The 24,910-nt window shown below is 30.5% G+C and overlaps 4 protein-coding genes across 6 annotated transcripts in view; 2 read left to right on the top strand and 2 right to left on the bottom strand.

Moving 5' to 3' along the window:
• LOC125865769 (indole-3-acetic acid-amido synthetase GH3.6-like) overlaps nt 1-6,293 on the top strand; it is a 52,337-nt gene extending 46,044 nt beyond the window's left edge. For all 3 annotated transcript variants that reach the window (XR_007446390.1, XR_007446392.1, XR_007446391.1), the window contains one exon: nt 6,148-6,293. The gene's annotated coding sequence lies outside the window, so the exon portion shown is untranslated. The remainder of the gene's footprint in view (nt 1-6,147) is intronic.
• On the top strand, nt 3,611-6,139 carry LOC125865434 (indole-3-acetic acid-amido synthetase GH3.6-like). Its single transcript, XM_049545633.1, has 4 exons — nt 3,611-3,651; nt 3,738-4,040; nt 4,361-5,286; nt 5,366-6,139. The coding sequence occupies exons 1-4, from the start codon at nt 3,611-3,613 to the stop codon at nt 5,956-5,958; spliced, it is 1,863 nt and encodes a 620-aa protein (XP_049401590.1). The 3' UTR covers nt 5,959-6,139.
• Nucleotides 6,294-7,558: 1,265 nt separating the features above from the next.
• On the bottom strand, nt 7,559-11,570 carry LOC125865132 (transcription factor bHLH123-like). The gene is made up of 7 exons (XM_049545310.1): nt 10,985-11,570; nt 10,490-10,859; nt 9,688-9,801; nt 9,447-9,512; nt 9,050-9,115; nt 8,049-8,099; nt 7,559-7,824 (listed from the first exon to the last, which is right to left on the bottom strand). Exons 1-7 carry the CDS (start codon nt 11,329-11,331, stop codon nt 7,672-7,674), a joined length of 1,167 nt encoding a protein of 388 aa, XP_049401267.1. The 5' UTR covers nt 11,332-11,570; the 3' UTR covers nt 7,559-7,671.
• Nucleotides 11,571-18,647: 7,077 nt separating this feature from the next.
• LOC125865703 (probable NAD(P)H dehydrogenase (quinone) FQR1-like 1) lies at nt 18,648-23,116 on the bottom strand. The gene is made up of 4 exons (XM_049545915.1): nt 22,965-23,116; nt 20,640-20,733; nt 19,188-19,450; nt 18,648-19,094 (listed from the first exon to the last, which is right to left on the bottom strand). Exons 1-4 carry the CDS (start codon nt 22,985-22,987, stop codon nt 18,863-18,865), a joined length of 612 nt encoding a protein of 203 aa, XP_049401872.1. The 5' UTR covers nt 22,988-23,116; the 3' UTR covers nt 18,648-18,862.
• Between the last annotated feature and the right edge of the window lie 1,794 nt (nt 23,117-24,910).

Consider the following 24,910-nt stretch of genomic DNA (forward strand, 5'->3'; position numbering starts at 1 on the left):
ATCACAAAAAAATCAAAAAATATTGTTTTGAAAACTAAAAATCTGAAATACATAAATATTTGAAAAATATGTAAACAAACTCACATAAAAATCGGAAAAATGACGAAAAACTCGTAATACATAAAATTTGAAACACAACATAATTGGTGACTTTGAAAATAAAATCAAAAGAAATCTCACTAAATAATTGGTGACTTTGAAATTACCTTTATCAATTGAGAGATTTCTTGAATTAATTGAGAGATTTGTTTAACAAATTGGGAGAAACTTGAAGAATTAATTTTTCTTGAACAATGAGGGAGAGAACAATGGTGAAAACATGAAGAAAGAGAAAATAGGTGAAAACATGAAGAAAGAGAAAATAGGTGGAAACGTGAAAGATGGGGAAAAAATTTACTGGGGTTAAAACCTAGAAAGAAGGGTAATGGGTAGTGAATGTATTTTTTTTTTCTTTTTTACCAGTTGGTGGTGTAGAAGTTGGTCCAATGTTGGACTGTTTTGAGAAAATAAAAGGAAAGAAAAATAATAATATTATACAATTTATTTTCTAAAATATTGACATTTTGAATAATTATTTTAAAATATAGATGTTTTTAATAATTATGTTAGGAATTGTGACTAATTTGCTAATTTACCCTAAATATATTAGCGGTTTCAATGTATTATAAGTATTTAATTAGTTTTTTGGAAAAAAAAAATTGTCATCAATATTTTTTCTAATAAAAACAATAGTAAAATGATAATAAAAATCACAATAATAAAATATTATTATTTTTATCAAGTAATATAACTTATTTAAATTGTCTTAATTAACACTACAATATCATATGATCCAATGGTTAATTTTAACAAAATGCCAAACATACACATTCGATTTAAAAAGTTAATTTAAATTTAATGGGTTTTTTTACCCATCGAATGATATTAATTCAACAAACAATTTGAATGAATTAATCTTATTTACTCATTTGTGTTCTACTTTTTCTTAACCACATTATCACTTTTCACATTTAAAGTAGTTAATTTAAATTTAATGGGTTTTTTTACCCATCGAATGATATTAATTCAACAAACAATTTGAATGAATTAATCTTATTTACTCATTTGTGTTCTACTTTTTCTTAACCACATTATCACTTTTCACATTTAAAGTAGTATAACCATGAAAAAAGAAAATTAAACTATATCTTATTTCTTAAGATAATAAATAATATATTTGATTATTTATTTTCTATAAATATGAAAAATAAATGAACACAAAGAAATAGATAATCTTTTTATTTCACTTTATTTATTTGAAAATCAACGTCGGATTATAAAAATTACAAATATAACTTAAAGTTGTATTTGAAATTTGAAAAACATTCAAAACTTTTTTAATACTTTAACTATATTATTTTTTTCAAATTTTATCCTAAATTATTAATTTTTATAAAAATGGCTCCATTTTAATTATATTTCATATTTTATTTTATTTTTAGAAAATACATATTCAAATAATTAAATATTATTTGTAAAATCAATAACTTAACACAAATTCAACTTAATTTTTTTTAAAAATAAATTGGATTTTTTTTTTCTAATAGTATGTAGTAGTTCATATGATCTATGACATTATACGATTAATTATTTTGATATATTATTCTTTTAGTGCAATTTGGTTGTATATCTCAAATAAATTAGTCAAGTAATTTTTAGAAAATGAGGAATGTAGACCATATTTAAAAAGATATAATATATAAATATGTCATTTAACTTGACCTCACTTAACATCTATTACATTTAACTTCGACTATGCACATGTTAGCATTTAAACTTATATAAAGTTGAACAAGTAGACACACGTGTCCTACGAGACATAATTCACGTAGGACGCCACATAGAATGTCGCATAGAACATGAATTGTATCCCCGCATAGGACGTCAAGTAGGACACATGTGTCTACTTATTCAATTCTATACAAATTTATGCGTCTACTATGCACATCCAAAATTGGAGGACATTGATGTCAAATGAAACCAAGTTAAATGACATATTTATGTATTATGCTTTTTAAGAAATATATTTATATTTTTTATATAAAATTTGACCAAACACGACTTTAACTATACATTTTTAATAAAACAAAAACTGTATTTTCATGACGACCGAACCACATTAAGAAAGGAAATGATTAAAAGGCCTCGAATTTAAATTTTGAATATGAAAAAAATCTCATTAAATAAGACATTCAAAAATAAATATGAATTCAAATTAATAACACTCTAATACGTATATACAAAATCAAATGAGAAATTAATTATTATTATTTTAAAAAAAATGTGTGGTCTTGAATGTATAGACTTTTGAAGTTAATCAAAAAAGGGGGTCCATGTTTTATCTTTGCATTGATTTCTTTTCCTCCTCCCAATGTGTTGCATTGTTGTAGTATTGGAGTGACGGTAAAGTTGCCTCCGTGTAATTTATAGATCATGAATTCAAACCATAAAATCAATCATTAATATTTACATTAGATTAGATTATCTATGTTACATACAATCATTCCTCGTATCTTATCAATACAGAATGCTATATGCATCGAACTGTTTTTTTAATAAAATATATTTAAATTAAAGATAATAATCCACGTTGCAAGAAAAAGACAATAATAACATCTATACCAACCACTTTATTGCAAAGAACAGAAAAAAAGTTGTTTAATGCAAAGCCATTGGAAAGTTTCCTGGTAAATCTCTTTACTTATTTCTTAGTTAAAAATAAAAAATTACTACTAATTCTCAATTTAATTTTGTTGTTAACTTGAAATTTGCAGCATTATTTGAAGATCAGTGGTGAACTCTTTGTTTAGGTACATTATATTTATTATTTCTTCTTAGATCTGCTTTTGATATGCTTTATTTGATATAAAGAAGGTAGAATAAGGTCTTGCGTATATTCTACCCTCTTAATTTACTCGTGAAATTACATTGTATATATGTTGTTGTTGATCTTTTATAATTGTGTTGTTTAGGCCAATTTAGATCTGCTAACTCTATCTGTCAAGACTTGGACGGATAGAAACAGATCTTGAACTTAGCTTTTATTTTATTACTTACTCCCGCTGGTCCATTTTATGTGACACCTATTTTTTTAGTCCGCCCCGTAAAAAAAATCAATATTACTATAATTTGAAACAATTTAACTTTAAAATTTGAGTCTTTTTTTTTCTTAAATAATTGTGTCAAGTCAAATGGCGTCATATAAAATGAGATAGAGGGAGCAATTTTTAGAGTGTGACTTATGGGTTTTTGTGAACTAAGTAGCTTTAGCTCGGACCTTGTATATGAGTTGAAAGTTTCTCTATAAGTAAGCACAAGCAATTGATTTCGAACATAGTAAATCGAATGAGTTGTGATTAAGAATCATGAACTAGAATCTAACACACAAAGTTCAAATTTTAGATTCGCCTCTGTTGTTATCGATATTGAATCTATCTTAGTCGAGTCGCTAATTTAATGGACCATGATATGGATAATAAATTTCAAACCTAATTACTAGCACTTGAGATCGCCGTCCTTGACTTGATGCTAAAAATTTACATCACATGCTCTTTGATTGTTAGTTATCACAATGATCAGCTTAAAATCTTTTTGGTTTCCACCGGATGTTTGGTACCTGCATTAGGGTCTAACTAAATTCGGATTCACGCCAGGAAGTCTGTAAGGCGTTAATGTGATCGATAGAATTACACATACAGGTCTTTATTAAGTATGGAAGGAAGCATGACAGAGGAAAACAAGAAGAATCTTGAGTTTATTGAAGAGGTGACTAGTAATGTTGATGAGGTACAAAAGAGAGTTCTTCATGAAATCCTCACTCGAAATGCCAACGTAGAGTACTTGCAACGCCTTAATCTCAATGGTCACACTGATAGAGAGACATTCAAGAAAGTCGTGCCTATCATCACCTACGAAGATATTCAGTCCGATATCAACCGTATAGCCAATGGCGATACATCTCCAATCCTATGCTCCCAGCCCGTATCTGAATTCTTTACAAGGTCCCTCGTTTTTTTACTTTTCAGATGAAAAATGACCATACTTATCAGTTTTGATTTATATGATGGTATTTGACAGCTGATGTCTGCTAAAAGTTACGAAGCATCTTGAAACTTGTTGTTTTAAACATGTCGTTGACATTTTGTCATTAAGAGTACAATGAGAAGTCTAAAGTGGAATTGTTTGTGAATATGGAAAGTTGTCATTCATTTTGTAACGGACTAATAAGGAAGAAGTATCACATAAAGTGGAACAATGGGAGTATCTAATTATGGTTTTGTGGTTCTTGCATGATTCCTAATATTTGCATTTTAATGTGCAGTTCTGGGACGTCGGGAGGGGAGAACAAATTGATACCAACAACAGAGGAAGAGAACGGGAGGAGACATCAACTTTACGGCCTTATGATGTCTGTGGTGAGCCAATTTTTTCCAGATTTGAGAAATGGCAAAGGAATGTATTTCATGTTCATAAGGTCTGAAGCCAAGACCCCCGGAGGATTATTAGCGCGTCCTCTTTTAACTAGTGTCTACAAGAGTAGTTATTTCAAAAACAGCAATAGTCGTGTGTCGCCCTATACGAGTCCAATTGAATCCATTCTCTGCCTAGACTCTTACCAAAGCATGTACTCCCAAATGCTTTGTGGCCTCTGCCAAAACAGAGAAGTCATCCGTGTTGGCTCTATTTTTGCATACGGCTTCATCCGTGCTATGCGATTCTTGGAGGATCACTGGTCTCTACTATGTAACGATATCCGAACAGGAACCATTAACAACAAAATTACTGATCCTTCAGTAAGAGAGGCTGTGATGAAAATCCTCAAACCAGACTCGGAGTGGGCTGATTTCATCGAGGCTGAATGCAGCAAGGATTCATGGGAAGGGATTGTCACTAGGCTGTGGCCTAATACCACATACGTGGACGTAATCGTGACTGGAGCCATGTCTCAATATTTACCAATGCTCGAATATTACTGCAATAGCCTCCCTCTCGTTAGTAGTACATATGCTTCCTCCGAATGTTTCTTTGGGATCAACCTGAACCCCCTTTGTAAGCCCTGTGAAGTATCTTACACGCTCATTCCCACCATGGGCTATTTCGAGTTCTTACCGATTGACAGGAGCAATGAAGTCATCGATTCTATCTCCATTCACACACCGTTTAATGAGAAAGACGAACAACAATTGGTCGATTTGGTTGATGTCAAGATTGGCCAGGAGTACGAGCTCGTTGTTACCACATATTCTGGTAATTTTCAATTGCCAAATGAAATGTTCTTTTTTACATGTCTGCTAATGTTTAGATTTTCTTGGATGTATCCTTTCAGGACTGTATAGATACAGAGTGGGTGATGTGCTTCGGGTTGCTGGATACAAGAACAACGCGCCTCAATTCAACTTTATACGCCGGGAAAATGTGATCTTGAGCATCGATTCTGATAAGACTAATGAAATTGAGCTACAAAATGCAGTGAAAAATGCAGCAAACAATCTGATGCCATTTGATGCACGTGTAATCGACTACACCAGCTATGCCGATACTGCTACTATTCCAGGTCATTATGTCCTGTTCTGGGAGCTAAACGTCAGCGCCCCTTCCCCGATTCCTCCTTCAGTCCTTGAAGAGTGTTGCCTCACCATTGAAGAATCTCTCAACAGCGTCTACCGCCAGGGTCGTACGTCTGACAAATCCATTGGGCCTCTTGAAATCAGGATAGTGGATACAGGTACTTTTGACAAGCTCATGGACTATTGCTGTACTAGCTTACTAGGTGCTTCCATTAACCAATATAAGACGCCACGGTGCGTTAAATTTGCACCACATGTTGAGCTATTGAATTCGAGGGTTGTGTCGAGCTACTTCAGTCCCGTGTGTCCGAAATGGGTTCCTGGAAGAAAGCAATGGAACAACACGAATTGAACTATCTGTGGATACTTACTCTAAATGCAGTTACAGTGGCAGAGGCAGAATTTTCACCAACAGGGTTACGCTCGATATATAATATACCTAAATAAAAGTTTGATTGTTGTGTTGAGCTACTTCGGTCCGTGTGTCCAAAATGGGTTCCTAGAAGCATGCAATGGAACAAAATCATGAATTGAAGTGTAGATGGAAACTAAATGGTTGTTACATATCGTTTCATAATCTATCATATTGTGTTGTTTTGGTGAATTCAATGTCGGCATAGATTGTATTGTTTACGTCGTTAAAGAATGTCACACATGATATATCATATTGTGTTGTTTTGGTGAAATCAATGTGCATAGATTGTATCGTTTACGTCGTTAAAGAGTCGCACATTATTAATTTGAAGGACAGACCTACGAGAAAAAAAAATAAAAATAAGATATGAAGTAGAAAAGATTATAAAAAAATAGGATAATATAAGATCGTTAGATACTCGGCCAAGATAAATTGAGAAATTATTTTTAATAGGAGAGTGTGGCGGGGGGNGGGTGAGATGGGGCCAAATCTTCTGACTTCCACTAATATATTCCAAACATATAAACAATTATAAAAAAAAGTTGTAGATTTCCAATCAATTGATCTTTAAGTCCACACACAACTTTATTCTGTGAAAAATTCTATTATTCCTTTATTTCTTTTATGCAAAAAAGGGAAAATAATTAAAGCTACTTTATATTATTATGCCAATCATCTCAAACTATAGTATTAGCTACAAACAACAAATTAAATTTCTTCTATATATAAACTACTAAAATAATTCACATCAATTCATCATAGTTCTTCAATTAGTTATACAAGAAGATAGTATTATAATTTTATTGGTGTGAATTTGCTCAAATCGTCGGTTTTACTCGAAATAAATAAGAGAATTTCACAATATAATTAGCAGATAAATACAAAACCAACATAGAATCAACTAAGTTGTGATGAATTTTCTAATACTCTCCACAAAAGCAAAAGATTGCACTTTTATAATGGACAGATAAAACAACATAAAATTAATCAATTGACGATAAAATCTTTTAGTATTCTTTTTAACTTGTTTGAGACTGACGTGTACTTTTGTGATACAATAATATATATAACTATAATGGTCCTTAATATTGGCCAAAAGCTGCATCATTTTGCCTGAAATTGGTCCAATCACTTTAAAGTGTCATTCCTTTTCTTTAATTCTTTTTTCACCATTTACTTTAATTAATCTCCTCTCATCATCATCCTTTTTCAACCTTTTTTCTTAATATATATATATATATATATATATTAACAAATAAAAATGATTCGATAATGTAGAATTTATTCCTTATATTGATGGTGTAATATACAACTTAAACTAAAAAAAAAATCTATGTTGTTTGCACTCTTCAAAAATGTTGTCACTATGTATTCGATCTAACATGAATATAACAACATTTTTGAAAAGTCCAAACAACGTACAAGAAAAAAATCACTATTTTTTTAAGAAAAAAAAACTTTTGAATCCGCAATTCGAGGAGTACCTCAGCAAGTCCATTAATGCCATGAACATTAGATGTCAACTAATGCATCGCCAATTTCATATTCTGAATCCATCTAGTAAGTCAATTCATTTCCCTCCACGAACATTTTCGTTGAATTTTCCAACGGAAATATTCATCCGTCGCAACTATTTGCGACGGAATTAAATTATCTAAAAGTTGATCCAAAAGTAGGTGTCCATAAATCAACATTGGTCTCATGAGTTACTGGAAAAGTACTTGAAATTGGTACCAAACATAATCCTCGACTTCTCAAATCTTTATTTCTTCCTTCTCCAACATCTTCGGATTTATTATCACTCTGTAACAATTCGAAATATCTGATTAAGAACAAAAAAAATCCTATATATCGATTCAATTATCACAATCGATCCTTAACAGCAATTAAAGATTTAAGTTATATATATATCAGGAACATATATAATGTATTTGAATTTTTTTTTTTTGCTTTATCGTCACGTTAATAATATATATCTATTTTAATTATCTTATAAATAATCTGATTAAGTATATATTTTTAAGTACCTGAAGATGTTGCATGGATGCTCCACTTTTCATATATGGGGCGCTTAATGCCTGTAATTTTACATTAAAAAAAATAGAGAGAAAGAAATTAACAAGAATACTCAATGATTATAATATAATTAAATAATTTTCTCAAAAAAAGATTTTTAGTTTCTTCGATTTTTAGATGAGACAATCATATAGTTCAAAGTAATATCATAGTATAAGATAGAGGGATTGGATTCGAGTATCATCGCTGCTCATGCATTAAATAAAAAGAGAAAAATCACGTGTTTGGCTCATGTTTTGATATAATAATAAATAATTAAAATTATACTCTTACTAATAATTATGGCTTTTACATAAAGTGATCGCACATATTAAACTTACACTAATAAACTTAAAAATATATATATACAGGGAGAAACTTGTGTGTTTGGAGTAGAGGAGTTTTTAAATTTATGTTTGATTGATCAAAATCTTTAAAAAGTATTTTTTATAGAAAAATAATTACCTTAAAAATATTTTTTCTAAATAATGTAGCGAAAATAAGTTCTACAAATAACATTTTACATTAATCATATTTTCTCTACTCTCCAACACACATAATATATCTTTACCTCCACCTACATTGCCCCCATCCCATCACTTAGTGGCAGAGTCAATAATTTGACGAAAAATGTTCAAATATTCTTTTCAATTATGTTAAGAGTGTGCAAAATCAAATATACACTCGTAATAATTAACATTTAATATCCGTACACCACTTAATTTCTAGTGAAGAGTGTGCACCAGACCATCCTTAGCCTAAGGCAGCTCCACCCATATACGCCATCACCCCTCACCCTACCCTCCGTCCTAAAATATTTGTCAAGATTATAAACAAATACTTTTAAGATAAACATATTTTATTTACATACCAAGTACAATAAAATAAATAAAAAATAAAAATATTTTTCATTGTACCAAACACACCCTTAAAAGGAATAAATAAATAAATAATAGGCTCTTGAGAAACTTACACCAATTTGATCATGGAGGAACTTTATATACTCAATTGCTTCTGATAGTACAGAAGCTGTATCTGTCTGGAAGAACAAAAAAAATATTTATTAAAATGAAGTGCTTTTTAAAAAAGAAAATATTATCATAGAAAATTGTTTGGACATAAAATTATTATACATTTCAGTATTTGAAAAACATTAAAAAATTGATTTTATATTTTTTTTCACTCCAAATCAGTCATAAAGATTTAAAATCGTCTCTAATTTGTATATTCATATCTAAACCTAGTTAACTCCAAATTTTAAATATTATTTTAAATTTATAAAAATATTAAATAATTTTTATGTCCAAACGTTCATTTAGTACTAAGAAAATGAAAAATAAAATATAATAAAATAAATCTCAGTGCTTTACCTTTCCAAAAGGTGAGACTAATTGTTGAAGTGCAGTGATTCTGTCTCCCATTTTCTCTTTTCTCACCTGAAAAATAAATTAATTTTTTTTTAGAAAAATAACATATGGTACAATAAAAATAAAATTATTTAAACCCTAACGCGCACTAATAATAATATGAAAATAATAATAAGTGACTTGTTATCGCACGTTAAAAATTTTCAATAATATAAAATAAAAATTATATTATCAATGTATATACCTTAAAAGCCGGGGAAGGAGTTGGAGTTTCATTCCTTGGTCTTTTATTTGATGTTTCAGTACTGGTGGTTTTCTTTGATATAATTTTATTTATATCTCTAGCCTCTCCCATATTCTGTTGCAAAATTAGTGTAAGAATAAAAATCATATTTCATGTATTAATTTAATCAACCATAAAAATAATAATCATTCCCTAAATAATCAAATTTAATGGCTATATACAACTATTAAATTTATAACAAGTTCAACTAAATCCTTTACTTTCAAGTCAAATAACTTATAGTATCAAAAAAATGAAAATTAAAATATACGTAAATGTATAATAGATCATACTTATGTATTCTGAATCCGTTAACTTTAGATTATGAAATTACTTAATGTTGAGACATAATTATGAATGTGTGTTATATCTTTGTCAGTTTATTAGTAAGTGATATGATTTCACAATTCAACAAATGATATCAGAACAGATAAGTGATTCAATATCTAATAACTCCACCTAAAAATCTAAAAAAAATAATTAAAAAATAATTAAAAAATTACATATTTAGCTCATGAAAAAGAATTAGACATATATCATGAAGGGGCGTCTTGAGATAATAAAGTATAATTAAGTAATTACAGTTATCATATAGGATTATGATGAGATATAATCAGAGTTCTCAGACTCGAACAATATGAATGAAAAAAAATCCTAATAAGGAGCATTTTATGCAATTATAATTATGCGGTGAATTCAAATTGGACGAAACTCCAAAATAGATACCGAACACAGCCAAAAAAAAAAATGTAATTACAATTACCTTTGCTTTCTCATCAATTGTTGTGTTATTGGGAAGTTGTGGAATATTATGCAAATTAGAAGGAAATAAACTTGATGGAACATCAGTCATGGAAGCTGCACTTGCATTCCAAAATGGAGTATTATTTGAGAAATGTAGCTGGCTGTGAGGTGGCGGCAACGGCGGTGCCGGTGGCGGAAGTGGAGGTTGTTCCGATGAAGGCGATGTTCGGAGAAATTGAGGAAATTTAGACCAAGAATTCGTCGTAGACGAATGCAACACTTGATGATTATCAACTACTTCGTAATTTGATGAATGACTAAATATTGAATTATTTTGATCTAATGAAAAACCCCTAATATTCATTTGTGATGAAGAATCCTCATAATTCCTAAAAAGGAGAGAAGAAAAAAAACAAAATTAGAAAATTATTAAAACATAATATAATTAAGTAATTAAAAATATATTTTTTATAATTTAAAATACTTTTTAAATTAGACGATCACTCGTACTTACAATAAAGATTGGTGGTTCCAATCATGTGGTTGAGAAGTAAGGCCTAAACCCATAATTTGAAAATTTGAATCTTGAGAAGATAAAACGCCGCCACCTCCTCCTTCTCCTCCACCCCTATCATCATGACCAGAAGATTGAGACACCGACACAGAATCCAAGAAAGTCCTAGGTTTGATGTCCACATGATCAGTTTCTATCGGCCAATTACTACTATAGTTAGTAGTAGTGGCCGATGTGGAAGTTGTAGGTGTAACGGATGAACCACTACTATCGAACCTATTTCTTGATGACGTGGACGTATTATTTTCCCACCAATTCCCTCCCCCTAGTTGAAATTCTTCGGCCATAGCAAAAAGGACGTTTTCAATACTGATAGCAACTCTCCTCCCCCTTTCCTTTGATCGAAAAATCTTCTTTGCGATTTTCAAGAAATGACAAAAGAACAATAAAAGAAGTGTAGGAAAGAAGAGAAAATTTCTTGTGTTACCTTTTTTTTTCTTTCTTTGTGGTATTGAATCAAGATTCTTATTCTGGAACTCTCACTTTGCTTTACACTTGTGGTTTTTGGTTATTTTTATATATTAAAAAAAAAAGTTGAAATGAATTTTTGTTTATCTTTTCAATTCATGTGGCTATTTATAGTATGAAATTATTTTGAATTTTTTTAAGACTTTGAGAAATGACCAAAATTTTGATTGACTTTTGATGAGTGATTAGACTTCTTTCTTAGGAAATAATTAATATTGTATTCCATCCTTAGCCACACATCAATTAATTACTTCTTTGTCTCTTTTTTCCTTTTTTGATGGTATTTACTATTATCTTTTCAAAAGTTAATATTCATTGCATGTAGTAGCCAGAATTTTCATTTAAAATATACAAAATATAAAAAAGAAAATATACCAAAAAAAGAAAGAAAATGTAATATGAAATTTAACCTTGTATATACATATAGAAAATATAATATGAAATTTAACCTTGTATATACATATATTTCTATGGCAAGATATGAACTTGTTGGCGTTTCTTTGGTTTGCATAATATATATAATTTTTGCTTATAATGTAAAATTTATAATCTTAAAAATAAGATGACTATATATTACAACGTATAAAAGTTGATATAAGTCTAGATATTGGGTTCAACTGACTCTTGTAATGTTTATTCAAATAGTATAGTTATGTTAAATTCTTTTATTCAATATATACATATATTAACTTTGAAACGCAATTATTATTTATTAGTCACTGTTTTAAAATTTAAATTCCAACTCTACTTTATATATAATTTAAACTCTTATATATAATTGTTTATGTTCAAAAGAAGTCTTGTCTTTTCCCTTAGTTTGACTCTTTTGTTATTAATTTTCTCCAACATCAAGAATAATGTGGTATAGTTTCAAAAGCTAATTGTTTTATCCCTAGTTTTAACCTAACTAATATTTGTGATGGTGTGATACGTACCACTTTTTTTTTCTTAATCAGATACTTTAAATTTAAAATTGAGATATAAAGTCAATGTTGATAAGAAACTTTTACTTTCAAAGTAAGAATTTCCGATATAATTTCAAAATAAACATCGAACGCATCATAAAAATAATTACAATTTCAAATAGACTTTCCAACAGACCATTGATAATTGAAGACAAGAACTTACACGTCATATCCACAAAACATTTTGTCTGATATTACATAATATCAATGTCAAGTTACATATTATATTATAGCTGATAATTTATCTTATTTTTAAAATTATAGTAAGTATTCTTTTGATAATATCAATGTCAATATATATTAATATATATTGCAGAAAATATTTAAATAATTAGGTAATTTATTAGTTAATATATTATAACTAAATTCTTGATAAACAATAATTGGATTTCCCTTAAAATGATGACTAACTCGTTATTACAGATTAAAATTAACTAATAAAACTATATATTATTCTCAATGTATATAATAGAAATTTACATCTTAAACTATATTTAAAGTAGATCAAAAGGAATAAATAAAAGTAAGAAGTTTATAATTTGTCAAAAGGATCAATTTAAAACTCACCACTATATACTATGGCCAAAACTTTTTGTAAATTTTTAAATTTATCTTAATAACTATAAATTAACAAGTCAATAATTTATTCCTTTTTGAGGATAGTGGAAGAAGTCAATGCAAAATATCTTTTGCCACTAAATTTGAGTCCATAGAAGACATAATATTAGTAGTCCTCAAAGAAGCTGACAATGTATTGACATCAATAATATCAAGGTGAAATCAGAATTTTTATTAAAAATATAAAAATAAATAGATGAAAAAAGTCAATAAGATTCAATTTGTACCATATTTGTGAAAAGAAAAAGAAGAAACTATTTAGTAGAAATTTTTAATCAGAGATGAAAACAATTGTGATCAAGGAAATTATTACTTCCTCCGTTCACTTTTATTTGTCACTTATTCCTAAAATAGATTTTTATTTTTAGACATATCAAGAAAAGACAATATTTTTTTTTCCATTTTTACCCTCAGCATTAAATATTTATTTTCCAAATTATTTTCCAAGACATCATTTAATAGGGAATAGTATGAGTAAAATATATCAATAATTATTTTTAATGGGTATATCAAGTCAAATTATGACAAGTAAAAAATGAACGGATGGAGTATAAATCAAACTCTTCAATAATAATTAGTAGGGTTACGAGACAAATTCATGACACATCTTGTCTGTTTTGACCTACAAAGAAACACAAATTTATGTTTCAGGCTACGTCATATTGAGCTTCAAAAGTGCCTAAATGTAGAATGTGAACTGTGATATATCTTTAAAACACTTCTTTTTATTTTCAGTTTGATATGAGATTTGTCTAAGGTATTATGCATCCTAGCATCAGAAGTTTGTCAATCTAGAAGTTTATCAATCCTGTTTGACTCAAACACTATCCGCTTTGAGCTTTAGGCAATACAGATTTATCCCTCAAAGCGTGAGAATTTGTAACATATTACCTTCTAAAACTTCTCATTTTCCTACGTTGTTGTAATTAATGTTAGATTTGTCTAAATTATTATGTACGTCAAATCTTCAGAAACTTATCAATCTAGAAGCCTGTTAATTTTGTTTGTTCCGTCCTCATCAACTCACCCTTAGTAAAAAACAAAGTTACTACCTATTTCGTCATTAATACCTCATGTCTAATTTTTTATTTTTTTATTTTATTTTAATAATATTAGAATTACATATTTTGACTTTAGGATTTGAAATTTTGCAAGTCAAAAGGATGGACCCCACACGGTAGCACGCTTATTGGGCCCCACACTGAAGACCTAAGAGTCAGAGCCTGATAGTGACTCTAACATTCTTCCTATAAAAATTTTTGGCGCGTATCGGACTTTTGATACATTTATCAGACACGTTCAAATATATATCTCAAAAAATTAGATGTATTTTGATCTAAATACACTTTATTCAAATTGATTTACATGTATATGACTGTCTCACTCGTCTCTCTCCTATGTTGCTCGCTATTCTTCGCTCTCGACTCTCCCTCCCTCCGTGCATGTATCTAGTATTCAAGATACATGTATCTAGTATTGCAGATGCATGTATCTTGATTCACATATATCTATGAATCTCGTTCGTGTCCCTTTTGTCTCGCTCTCCTCCCTTTCTATTTTAGTGTATCTGAAAGCAAATTACATGTATCTATGTGTATCTAACTTGAAATCTGGTATGAACTTATTAATTAGTGAGAGAATATATAAAGAATTAATAAATATGATAGAATATTTGTCTAATTAGATAGTTTTAATTTCCTTATTTTTTTGTGCCTTCAAATTATCTTTAACATGATCTAAAATTCAATAATTGTCTCAAAATATGTTATGCACTTTTCTTCTTATGATAACAACTTTGAACATAAACCAATTTTTAGAGATATTTAAAATTTGTTGAAAACAGATCGATGCGTACAATTTTTATAAATAAATTCACCATCATATAATTGAGCGGCAATTATTAATTATAGGACCTCATTGTTTATTATCACATTCACGCAGCTCTTGATTTCAACGTACACCTTACAAGACCTAATATTTTTTCTTGTTTCTTTTAATAAAAAATTAAATTTAGGCCTAGAACGTAAATATGTTCTTTAATTTGGCTTCAACTGATACCTATGTTCTCAATTTTAGGTGTGTATAAGTATTAGACACTTAAACTATTCAAAAGTTAAGCAAGTAGACGCACCATTGTCACGTAGGATGTGCATGTTTATTTGTTCAACTTTTTGAATAGTTTAAATGTCTACTTGTGCACAATCAAAATTAAAAGACATACATGCCAGTCGACGTCAAATTACCGAGTATATTTATGTATTATGCCTTAAATTTATGCTGAGAATTTTACTTAGAAGAAAAAAATTGCATTTTATCATATATGATTCAATATCCAAAATTTAAGCTCAGAGATCTGATTAAAAATAAATGAGTAGCTATTTGACTTTTGTTAAGTAAAAGGAAGGCCAAGATATTTTCAAACCATTAAGTACTTCAAAATTGATTTGACAATATCTACTATAGTGGAGAGAGTGGAGACTGTTATTTTATCAATTAAATTTATTAAAATTGAATTTTGCAAATAATGTTTTTTTCCTAAAAAGTTAAGAGCGAATATTTTACCTTTTTATGTTTAGTGTGAAAGTGCGTAAAGTAAGCTCATTATTCGAATTATAAAGATTTTGATATGAATAAGAGTCTTTATTTTAAAAAATAGATGCAAATTGAACTAGCAAAGAAGTAATATGTCCAATAGAATATCTAGGAAAAAATAGAATATAATTTGAGGGAAAGACGGAGAATTCTTTTGAATTACTCGTTGTAGCGGAGTGTGTTACTTACCTTATTGTTCATGTTATAAATTCCGCTTATTATGAATAATACTTGTATTTTTATGTCACCTGATAGCGTAATAATAATTATATTATAAGTGTATGTATAAAAAAAACTATATATATGATCTCAGGGGTACTTTAGACATCCTAATTGATTATTTTTTGTCAAGTTAGAAAATAATTTTCTCTCAAAATTCTATTTATTTGTCAATCAATATTCATATTCATGCTTAATTTGTGTAGAAGAAAAGAAAATTGTGTAATATGTCAAGAAATTAATGATAAGAAAATTGGTGGAAAGAAAATTTTGGACTTAGAACGTGTGTGGCCCAAAAAGATTTCTAAAATACTTCAAGAATTTTAGCTTTCACCTATGATAAAGACAACCATTTATAGATGGTTGGGTTGTCTAATATTTGTAAAATTAGTCGGTGTGAATTCAAACATAAAATCTTTTTAAAAAATTGAATAAATTTCTCATACTTCAAAAAATATATTAAAAAAATTTATAAGTCATGATAGTTGATATTCAAAAAATTAAAATACTATTTATAAACAAAAAGAAGATACTTCTTCTTCTCTTCTTTTTTTCCCAAGAAATGATAGTATCATATAAAATAGAACATAAGGAATTATAACACTTTTGGTCATTAATATGAGTTTTGGTGAAATAATTAAGATCCCTCTATTTTTAATCGTAGATGACGTCTTAGGTTCGAGCCCTTGCAAATGGAAAAAATCCTTTTGAAAGTGTTGCCCCTAGAAAAAGCTTTGCATATGCGAAACTAGATTTTATCGAATATCAGAGACCGATAAAAAAAGTAAATTATTATTTTTTTGGTCATGAGGATCACCTCAGACATCATCACAACACATATATATATATATTTGTTTCTTCTAATATATAAATATTTATGAAATTTGCAATTGTTTAAGGTCTTCTCTTTAATGATTAATTTAGGGTTTTACTTTGATATTAGTAAAAGGGATATATATTATCATCATGATGAAAGTTGATTATATATATGTAGAAAATAGAAAAGGCTAGGGATATATGGCCTACTGTTTTCCACAAAAATCCACCCTTTCTATAATCTTCATCATTGATTTTGAAGTAGGTAAATAGCCATTTTTAAACTTTTGCTATCAAATAATAGTTAACTATTTTAAAGTTATTACTCTAATTTTTAAATCTTGTAATCTTAAATTAAAGATATTTATAGCACGTAATATAAAAATGTCATTTAATTTAGCTTTAGCTGGCATCAGTGTCTTTCAATTTTGATTGTACAAGTAGACACTTAAATTTGTGTAAAACTGACAAGTAAACACATGCATCCTAGTTACGTGGCATAATACACGTTCTACGTAGGAAACAGATTGTCATGTAGGATACCACGTAGCATACATATGTCTATTTGTTCAATTTTATACAAGTTAAAATACCTACTTATACACACCCACGGTAGAGGGTATAAATATCAGTTGATGCCAAGTTAAAGAGACCTTTACGTATTATGCATATATGTAATGTATCAAAATGTCCTTTAATCATATGGTCTTAAACATGTCATGTGGTTTACATATTAGGGTATTTTATCCGCATTTTATTTTAACATTTAAATGTGGCTATTTCCCTAATAATATATAAATGTGCCCCTCAACTCAACAGATATCTATGCCCTTTAATTCTTTATATGCTTAAAAAGACGTTTAAATTGTATATAATTAAACAAGTAGACACATGTTCAACATGACATAATATGCATCCTTCATAACATAATACAAATCAGTTTGAGTGTTTCTCACACGAATTGTCATGTAAGATGTGTCTTTTTATTCAACTTTATATAAGTTATATACACATTCAAAGTTGAAGGACATAGAAGTTAGTCTAAATTAAATTAAAAGCTACATTTATGTATTATACCAATTTAATCAAGTGTCCTTTTTCTGGGTTGATAATTAAAGTGTAACCCTTTGATAAATAAAAAATAGTAAACAAGTTTTGTCCATTGAACAACATAGAGAAGTTTAACTGAAATGACACAGATGAGCCAAATTTTTAACGGATGGCATAAATGAACTTTTCCTCAAAGTTCGATGATATATTTGAGTATTTTCCTTTTTAAAAATAATTTAATTAATAACGTGGCCGAATTATACCACGTGTAAAAAATGATTTTGCGAAACGAAACTGTTTTCGATTAACAAATAATGACATGGATAAGCCTTTTCTCAAACAAAAATGACATAAATGAGTTAAGCCAAACTTTTAACGGGTGACATAGATGAGCTTTTTTTCTCAAAGTTCGATGACATATTTAAGTCTTTTCCCTTTAATAAAATAGGTAGAATGAAAACAATACCAAGTCTCGTCAATCCAACAAAACTTGTGAACAATTGAATAAACACAAATAAGTTTTTTCCAGTTCTTCCAAGACTTGTAAGGTTTTAGCAAGATGGTGAAATTATTATTATCCAGCCACCATAACTTGTGGACAAGGTAACACTTTTCGAGTTTTCACTCACAAAACTTCAATTCTGTTTTCATAATCAAACATAACTCCATCTTCTGAAGTTCAAATACAACTTCTCTTCATTTATATCCAAAACGCCACAAGAGACGAGACTTTACATTCAATCAATCAATCACTATAAACAATTACCTTTTCGAGTTTTCACTCACAAAACTTCAATTCTGTTTCCATATCCAAACATAACTCCATCTTCTGAACTTCAAATACAACTTCTCTTCATTCATATCCAAAACGCCACGAGAGACGAGACTTTACATTCAATATATCACTCACTATAAACAATATTCAAGTTGTGTTGTATTTGCAACCATTAAAGATATATATTTGGTACTTTTGACACACACAATTACAGAGTAATCAGATACATACAGATTCCACACCCAATTAAAAAAAGTAGACTTTGACAATCACAGAGATAAATTATGTATTAGAAGAATGTCTTTGCAGGAGAAATTAGGGTGCACCCTTGAGTTTCTTGGCGATGGCAGCGATGTATTTACCTTGGTGATGTGCCTGCTGCAATTCAAGCTCAGATGGCTGTCTGGAGCCATCACCAGCGAATGTTCCAGCTCCATATGGACTTCCTCCTTTCACGTTCTCCATTTCAAACATGCCAGCACCGAATGTGTATCCGATGGGTACAAATATCATTCCATGATGAACAAGCTGAGTTATAGCAGTCAACCTATCATATACCTCGGGTTAAAAACAATACCAAGGAAGAGAATGACAGTTTATCATGTTTAGCCATATGGATTTATGTGAAATAAGATCATACGGTGTTGTTTCTTGTCCACCACCTTGGGATCCAGTGCTATAGAATAGGCCTGCAGGCTTGCCAGCTAGTTGTTGTGTTCTCCATAGACCTCCAGTTGCATCAAGGAATGCTTTAAACTGAGCGGACATCATTCCGAACCTTGTAGGGAATCCAAAAACGAAACCATCAGCTTCAGCAAGATCTTGAGGTGTTATAATAGGCACATCACTCTTTGGAGGTGCACTCATTTTCGCTAGCACCTCTTCTGATAACGTTTCAGGTACCTGTACCACAAAATGGTATGTTTCATTAACAGAAGAATATAATTAAGAAATGTGCAAAGCTAGGGACTCCGACATGTAAGAATAGGACATCGAAAATGATCCCGTGGCTATTATTCACATGAAAGAGAGCAATCTCCAAGAACCAATAACAAGCAGTTTCTAAGCTTGACGACTGACTTCGTATTAGCACATGAACTTGGTAAAAGATTTGCATAGGCCAATTCATTCCGTCGCCTTAATACTGGCACTGGACTTTTCTAAGCTTTGCCTAATTTCTATGTTTGTTTACTCCTTATTCAGTTCCTTACTGACAGAGACAAGAAAAAGGGAGAAAACAACCAAAAATAAATATGAACCAGAGTCTGAAGAAACAATTAAGAAAATTAGCACAGGCCAAGTTGTTCCTTCATCAGCTTACACCAATTTGGTTTACTCAAAATGCAGTCCTTACATTCATCACATCACTTTAGTTTCGTGAAAGTGAAAAAATTTCTTTTCCAGAGATCAGATTTACATGGTTCGGCAAAACAGCCTGTCCACAACCACTCAAGAAGAACAAGTCCGATAGCTTTATGGAGTTCCATTACAATAACTTTCACACAATAAAGCTTATTCCCTTATAGGTATATATAGAAAAAAATGAGCTACAACTCTGAGCCTTGCTAAGTTAAGCTCCGGCAATATTGCACCTTCCAATAGCAAAACATTTATACTAAAGAACAAGGATGATTTAAAGCTAGTCATATTTAACTGATTCTCATACTCCCCCTTTAGTTTTTAAATCAAGGGAAAAGGGCCAAAGATACCCCTAGACTAATCAAAATGGCTCAGTTTAACCCTCCGTGGTGTTTTTGGCTCAAAAATGCCCCTACAGTTACGTTTTTGGCTCAAAAATGCCCTCCAACTAGCAAAATGGATAAAATATACCCTTCTTACTAACTGTAGGAAAAATAGTCCAACTGACCTAAGTGACATAAATGGTTCTTCTTAACATGGAACCACCTTGGTAAGAAAACCTCTATAGAGTTGTCAGGCGGTAATCAAAACAAAGTGATAACTAAGACTACCAACTAGTTGTACTTCCTGGTTCATTATTAGTAGATGACAAAGACTTGCAGATACTCTCTCGAGATAAGTATGTATTTTCCATTCCAAACAGAAAGATATGAAAAGACAAAGCAACACCTACTTGCCACAATTTAGCTTCAACTCCTTCAACAGATGCTGCCCCTTTCTTTATCTCTTCTGCTAGTTTCTCCACATGCCCATACATTGAATAATATCTGTTGAAGAAATAAAATGTCAGCTATCAGTATTCAATGGATGAGAAATAAAAAGCTTGTAGTAACTCATTTTACTGTAAATTTTAAGAAGATAGCAATCTGTCCCTCCTCCAATCAGATTAAACTGTGTTTTGTCCTCTGGACACTTGTTATGTTGCCAAATTGAATTGCACCAAAGCTCTCGTCGAACTTCATATATTAGTTCCTGATCCCTTTACTCCAAATGCTATTCATCTCTATTTTCTTAGTCAACTCTCCCTGCAACTCTAGCTAAGACTACAACCTTAGGTTCTAAACTCGGTAATTATTGACATTATTGTTGTACCACATCGCTGAAAAACATTTACTATAGCCACATCCTCTTTGATACAAGGCATATCTCGGGGAGTGCATGAATAAATTTCTGAAGAACTCTGACTCCATTGACATTAGAATGGGATATATAGCTGGAAGATAATCTTGAATGTGGAATTGTGGACACAATAGCACCGACTGTCATCAAATCAATGAACCACAAATAGAAAACCACTAAATCCCCATGAAAACATAGGAATGTTTCTTTCCCAGACGTGTGAATTTTAGGATAGACTTTTCATTAAGTTTATGCAATCATTTTAAACACTCAGATAAGGTGAATGAAACCAAATCCATAAACGAACAAAAATGTTAAAAGGAATTAGATTCAAGATGGTTTTAAATCTCAGATTAACACCTATTACCCATATAGTGGTAGCTATCTGACAAATCTAACTTCACATGACTTCGTTTAAAAATTTAACAAGTTCTAATCTCTTCATCCGTTTTCTAGATTTTTGTGGATTCACTACTTGGATGAGTCCTATAATATATGAATACTACACTGAACTAGTTGAATATACAGTAATCTCTTTCTGGCAGTCCATTTATTTTCTTTGGTACCTAGAGGTCAAGGTGACCCAGAGCAAGGAACCAAGAGTTGATGGGGGTAGCCCATCCCCACATTGATTAAAAAATTTGACACCAGGAAGCTATGTTGCTCGGACTCTACAAAAACAGCTGCACCTATGTCGGATCCTCCAGAAATGCGCTCTTTTAGGAGGATCCAACACACACCCAGTGACATTTATGCAGAGTCCGAGCAACATAGCCAGGAACTACTCCAGAGAAAATAACAGCCAGACTTTCTAAGATTGATCTTTAGATCACTAATGTCAAGCAAATATGACTACTACTACACCCGCTATTACATTGTGACAATGAGGGAGCTTATCATATATAATGTTTTATTTCAACGGACCCAGAAAGATTATACAGGTTCAGCATAAACTGTGCCTTTTAAAAATCCAATATGTATACGTGGGAAACAAGTTTAGAAAGAGCTAAATTTATATTTCAAAACCCCCACTCTTAACTCAGAGCCCCAATGTTTAAATCAACGTCTAAATCCGGGATCTTCACAACCTACAACGTCTAAATCCTGGATCCTCCAAAACCCATAACGTCTAAATCCTCAATCCTCCAGAAGACCAGAACCCACACTCTGAACTCAGAACCCACGACGTCTAAATCCTCGATCCTCCAAAACCCACAACGTCTAAATCCTCAATCCTCCAGAACCCACACTCTGAACTCTGAACTGAGAACCCACCACAACGTCTAAATCCGGGATCTTTCACAATCCACTACGTCTAAACCCGGGATCTTTCACAACCCACAACGTCTAAATCCCGGATCCTCCAGAACCCACATCCTAAACTCAAAACCCACAACTTCAAAATCCCGGATCCGCCACTTCACACATAATTTCAAGCTGAGGCACAGGGTGCAACCACATCAGCTACTCAAACACTACATCCACCTTTAATATCAAAATAAATCAATTCAATGCACAATTTTATCAATTACTACATCTGCCCTTAATATCAAACTATAAGGAATAATAATTTATTAATTTTTCAATGCACAAATTTATCATCTCGCTGTATCTAACAAATAATTTACCCAAATTTTAGCAGCAGCTAAGCTAAAATCTGATCCTTCAATTAATATACTAAAACTCTAAATTAAATAACGATGATTTGCATGTAATTAACATCATTAACGCTAAATCGGTAATTAAATTGAATTCAACAAAAAACGAATCAACTAAAAACACTAAAGTTCATCCGATTTAAACGCAAAATCAACAGGCAAAACAAAATTATTATCAATTTTTTTCAATAAACAGCTAAAAATTTAACAAATTTACTTACACTATGTAAATTTTGGTAGCCATTTTCGATTTGGAAGGAAGATTTGAGAGCAGAGTTGTAGAACCACAACTGTCTTTTCAGTTTATATATTTATATTTATAGTTGCTAAAAGACTGTCAATTAAATCCATTCCGCACATTGCAGGATCCATTTTTATCGCAGTCTCATGGAAGGTCAGATTAGAAATTTGGGGTTCTAAATTTTAGGACGGAATAAAAGAATAGTTCAAGTCTATCCCTCTAAATTACGTTGGCGTATTGCAGGATTCATTTCTAAGGATATCATTTTTTAACAAAAAAAATTTTGTTCTTATTGTTGGAACTTGAGATCTTACTCATCTCATCACACTTTTTAATTATTTTATTCGTTTTTCTACGATTTTAATAATAACTTTATTCTGTACCCTGTTTTTATGACATTGTAAGTTTATTTTTTAGATTGATGATGTGTGATAATATGTAACAATAAAAGATGATATAATTTACTTATATTTATCAAAACAATATTATGCAATTAAAAAACATGATATGTTATGGGACGATAGGTAACAACCAACCAAACAAGTTATTAGGTGATCACACATGGAAATAGGAGAGGAAAGTGAAAAACTTTATAAAAGATAATAGAAGTTTATGCGATACGTGAACTTTTGAGCTTAAAGATGGCATGGACGGAGTGATTTATAAGAACAATCTTGAAAGTGAGTAGTCTTGAACTTTTAATCCTACTTGCACGTGAACAAAACTTCAAATTTAATAAATTTTGCCACATAGACAACACTTTTGACCTTGAAGGTTTGCACGATTGCACATAGAACAAATAAGATCAAAAGTTCAAGATCATTCATTTTTTTAAATCATGGAATATAATTTCCTCCATAAACCCGGTCGCCTTTTGGCCAAAGCGGACAACAGATGCTTTCTGTTTTACTTTGTTTATCGTATTTTTCTTTCTTAAATTACGTGTGAAGTCAAAATTATACGAACAAAATTGAATAGAAGGAAATACTTATACTTATTTACCACTTTAATTAGTTAATTTAATTTAGATCTTAATCTAAAGTAAATGTGGACAAATTGGAATATGGAAATTCAAGAAAAGGAATGATAAGTGAATAAGTTTGACTAGCTCAACCAAGTCTAAAAATGATCAAAGAGGAAAAACCAGGCAATAATTGACTTTTTCCCTATTCTTTAGGTATGGATATATGACATGCCCCATGACTTATTGCCTTGCACTTGCAAACTTCTCAATTATTCACTCATTAAAGCTTCCTTTTTTTTTTTCTTGATTGGACTTTTTTAACTTGTAAAATACTTTTAATATTATTAAGGGAAAATACATAAGTACCCCAGTCTATGCCCAAAATTCCTGAGACACACCTAACCTTTACTAAGGTCCTATTATCCTCCCGAACTTATTTTATATATAATTTTCTATCCCTTTTCGGCCTACGTGGCACTATCTTGTGGGTCAAGCGCGTGTTGACAATTTTTTTAAGCATAATGCCATGTAGGCCGAAAAAGGGTAGAAAATTAATTAAAAAATAAGTTCGGGGGATAATAGGACCTTAGTAAAGATTAAGTGTGTCTCAGAAATTTTGGACATAAGCTAGGGGGTACTTATGCATTTTCCCTATTATTAAATAAAAATATTCTTTCGTTTTATTTTATGTGATGGTATATCTCATTTATGTTTTCAATGAGTAGCTTGATGAGTCCAAATCACGACAGCTTGAGAAGAAAGGAAAATGTATTAAGAAAAAAAATAAAAAATCGCAATCCATTTTGAGGACCAAGTACATCTAATCTATAGTATAGGTATCAAAGAAGAATTCCAAATAAAAGAACGAAATATCCAATATGATAAACAAAATAAAACCATGTCAAAGTCATAATTGTATGACTTCAATATGATGTCTTTCGAACGTGAATTCACATTGAACA

This window comes from Solanum stenotomum, chromosome 5, assembly GCF_019186545.1.
Source record: "Solanum stenotomum isolate F172 chromosome 5, ASM1918654v1, whole genome shotgun sequence".
Taxonomy (NCBI): Eukaryota; Viridiplantae; Streptophyta; class Magnoliopsida; order Solanales; family Solanaceae; genus Solanum; species Solanum stenotomum.

Coding starts and splice junctions, on each gene's coding strand:
- LOC125865434 (XM_049545633.1), top strand. CDS start 3,611: ATGATCAGCTTAAAATCTTTTTGGTTTCCACCGGATGTTTG. Junction 3,652..3,737: donor TGGTTTCCACCGGATGTTTG/GTACCTGCATTA, acceptor TTACACATACAG/GTCTTTATTAAGTATGGAAG. Junction 4,041..4,360: donor GTATCTGAATTCTTTACAAG/GTCCCTCGTTTT, acceptor TTTAATGTGCAG/TTCTGGGACGTCGGGAGGGG.
- LOC125865132 (XM_049545310.1), bottom strand. CDS start 11,331: ATGGCCGAAGAATTTCAACTAGGGGGAGGGAATTGGTGGGAAAATAAT. Junction 9,802..10,489: donor CAATTGATGAGAAAGCAAAG/GTAATTGTAATT, acceptor ATTTTGCAACAG/AATATGGGAGAGGCTAGAGA. Junction 7,825..8,048: donor CATCCATGCAACATCTTCAG/GTACTTAAAAAT, acceptor GAATTGTTACAG/AGTGATAATAAATCCGAAGA.
- LOC125865703 (XM_049545915.1), bottom strand. CDS start 22,987: ATGGCTACCAAAATTTACATAGT. Junction 20,734..22,964: donor GCTACCAAAATTTACATAGT/GTAAGTAAATTT, acceptor TTTCTTCAACAG/ATATTATTCAATGTATGGGC. Junction 19,095..19,187: donor GGTGGACAAGAAACAACACC/GTATGATCTTAT, acceptor GGTATATGATAG/GTTGACTGCTATAACTCAGC.